The sequence below is a fragment of the Haplochromis burtoni genome, unplaced genomic scaffold (genome assembly GCF_018398535.1).
Source record: "Haplochromis burtoni strain Fernald_Lab_line unplaced genomic scaffold, NCSU_Asbu1 Contig_3620, whole genome shotgun sequence".
In the NCBI taxonomy this organism is placed as follows: domain Eukaryota; kingdom Metazoa; phylum Chordata; class Actinopteri; order Cichliformes; family Cichlidae; genus Haplochromis; species Haplochromis burtoni.
Genome location: NW_024585981.1, coordinates 1 through 2,842, shown reverse-complemented (window position 1 = coordinate 2,842; position 2,842 = coordinate 1). Strand labels below are relative to the sequence as shown.

Genomic DNA, 2,842 nt, shown 5'->3' with positions numbered 1-2,842 from the left:
TGTTGACCTCAGGCTTTTATGAACAATGTGTCACCTTAGCTCTGTGATTTTGGTCACACTACCTCAAAAACCTGGTGTTGAGCTAAAGTACCAACCGATGCTTTTCAAATGACTTTTTTAAATTTTTGCAGCACATGTGTTTCAGTGATGTGGCTTTATTAGTTTCCCTCCATTAATCTCATTTTTCTGTTAATAATGTAGTTGTCTTATGTCTAATGATGACGAATGACCAGTTCAAGTGAGTTCACAGTTTTATCTTATGGTTTCTTGATTACACTTATCAAAATCTTCTGGTGCAAAAGGAAGAAAAGAAGCTCAAATATTTCAACTTTGATTCTGAAGATCAGAGGCAGGAAGTTATTTCTGCTCATGGGTTAGGATCATGTTCAGCCTACAGAAGCAAGCACATACACTTGTATGTAATGATAGCGCAGTAGATGCCTATGACACCTGTGGACAGGTCGGGCTGAAATATACTGAACACCTTTCAAAGTGTTGACATCATGTAGTGACCAAATCACAGTCTGTGAACACATTTAAACATGAAAACACTCGTTTCACCATCAGTGTGTCTAAATCTTTTTTAATGTAAACAGTTATTGTTAAAGTGAGGTGCAGGAAGTGTTTGCATCCAAGCAAACTGACGTGTGACAGGATTACTGTCCGTGGAGTCAGAGCTAGAACCTTTACGGGTTCCCGTCATCTCGGGCTCATGTTAGCTAAACCTTGGAGTAGGGCCCGGTGCCTGAACTTCATCTCATCTTTGCTAATAATGATCCGACTCTTACGCCGTAGCACTCTAAGCCAGACTGATTACACTTGATGCTGCCTCACAGGGCCAATCAGAGCCCTCAGTTCATCATGTGATGCTTGATGGATTGTTCCTGTGAAGGAGTAATGCTGGCCCTGAGCTCTTATTGAATCTCTATTTTCTTTGTAAAGGACCCATACATAAGAAATGTCACACAAGCTTTTTATCACATTCATACTAACAGTCTGCCACATGCAGACACATAGAAGGGAAATAGTTTCACTGAGCCATCCACAAATAGTCTCCACAAAGAGAGCAATTTATGAGAGCTAAGAAAATCCCAGCATCAATTTAATTTAAACATTTTTGTGTTCCACGTTTTTCCTTGTCATTTAATTGTAATTATGTTGTTTCTGATTAGTCCATGAATGACTCATTGATAAAGTGTGTCTCGTCGTGCTCTGAACATCTTGCACACCCTGTTAGTAATTCCTGGCAATATTCCACGCCAGCTTCTCAAAGTCACCGAGGTCTGAGGCGCTCTGCCGTGTCTAACCTACCCGTCTTCCTCCCCGTTTCCCCTTCAGGCGCCTACGTGTGCAAGGGACGCTCAGGCTGGCTGATGCCGCTGGGAGAGGCTCTGTGGGAGAATGCAGAGCTCCAGCTGTGCATCCCGACGAAGTTTAAGAGAGCGCCCCCGTTGCCGCCCCCTCCCGGCCCTGCCACGTGCGCCCTGCTTTCAGAGATGCTCGCCTCAAACCCGGACGCCCGGCCGACGGCCGACCAGCTGGGGACCAGGGTGCGCTCCGCTCTGAGAGAGGACTCCCACTGACACAGAGTACACTTGAAAGACTGTAATGGGCTGAACGACAGTAAGGAGCCCAGACTGCAGTTCGTCCTGTTTGTTTAAATAACGGGCACGTTGATGCCTCAGAGAGGAAGGGATGATAAATGTGTATGATTATCTGGGATTGCAGGTGCTAATTTTCTCCCTGAACCACAAGCTCAGCTTCTAAATCGTGTGCAAAGCCATATAAAGGGAAAACAGGAATGAACTAGCAGATTCAGATATGGCTGAATGGGCATAAATAGGTTTGCTGCTCAGTGAGTCTTAAAGGTTTTTTAATTCCACATTATTATTATTATTAATAATTTAGCCTAGGTATGGCTCTACTGAGCTATAAGGACATAAAAGTAGTTGGCTTAAATCTGTAGCACATCAGTGTAGTGTGGGTCGGACTACATAATGCTGTGTGTGCTGAAATAACTGTGATACTATTTTTGTGTCTAAGCTGTAATGTTTCAGTTTATGCTGTTATATATTTTCACAAAGGTGTGTGTGGACATGATTTTAATACTCAGTTTCACTCAAACATTCTCACCTCAAAAATCTTCAGAACAAAATGTCTATTTATTCTTCTGTTTTAGTGAAATATAACCTTTGTATACGTCGGTTTACTTACTCTCAGAGGCACTTAGCGTCTTTTTTCCTGCCTGTGTGCATTCAAACATTAATATTTGAGTTTGTCATTTGTAAATATTTCTTCATCATTTCACGTGTTTGCTTTGAGTTAGTGACGCCGTCAGCCGTTTACAGGATTTTCAAACTTGTGTCATATCTGCTGCACAGCACAAGGCTCGCTGTGACGGACGGTCGCTAACGTCTCCTCCTGAACAGGAAATTAAAGCCAGGCATGTGGATTGTTGCTGATCATATCCACGCAGTGTTCACTCTGTTTATTAGTGATCATCAGTCTCAGTCACATGCGTGGATGAATGGAGATCGATTATAACATCAACTGTGTCCTAAATTTTTTGTTAACTCATGTAATTTAAATAAAGATGGATTTATAACCTCTTTAATCAGTGGTAACGGGAATTTTTATTCATGTAAAATTCATGCTTGCAGTCTAGTTAAAGTCAAACATTGACCTGTGGAATAAATGAACTCTTTGCTCAATAAGGCTGTTACACCGAGCGCACGGAGACTCGGACATTAGAGGGAAGTAGTATGGGCTCAAAATGTGGTCATAAATATTTTGTACTTGTAAATCAGCTTTGTATCTGTGAAAAGATTTGTGTGTGGACTTA

At 41.9% G+C, this 2,842-nt stretch overlaps 1 protein-coding gene across 1 annotated transcript; it reads left to right on the top strand.

Moving 5' to 3' along the window:
- Positions 1-1,337: 1,337 nt before the first annotated feature.
- On the top strand, positions 1,338-2,836 carry LOC106632897 (serine/threonine-protein kinase PDIK1L; the record flags this gene model as incomplete). Its single annotated transcript, XM_014331605.2, is given in 1 exon segment — positions 1,338-2,836. A coding segment is annotated over 1 exon segment (246 nt), but the record flags the coding sequence as incomplete, so codon positions are not given.
- Between the last annotated feature and the right edge of the window lie 6 nt (positions 2,837-2,842).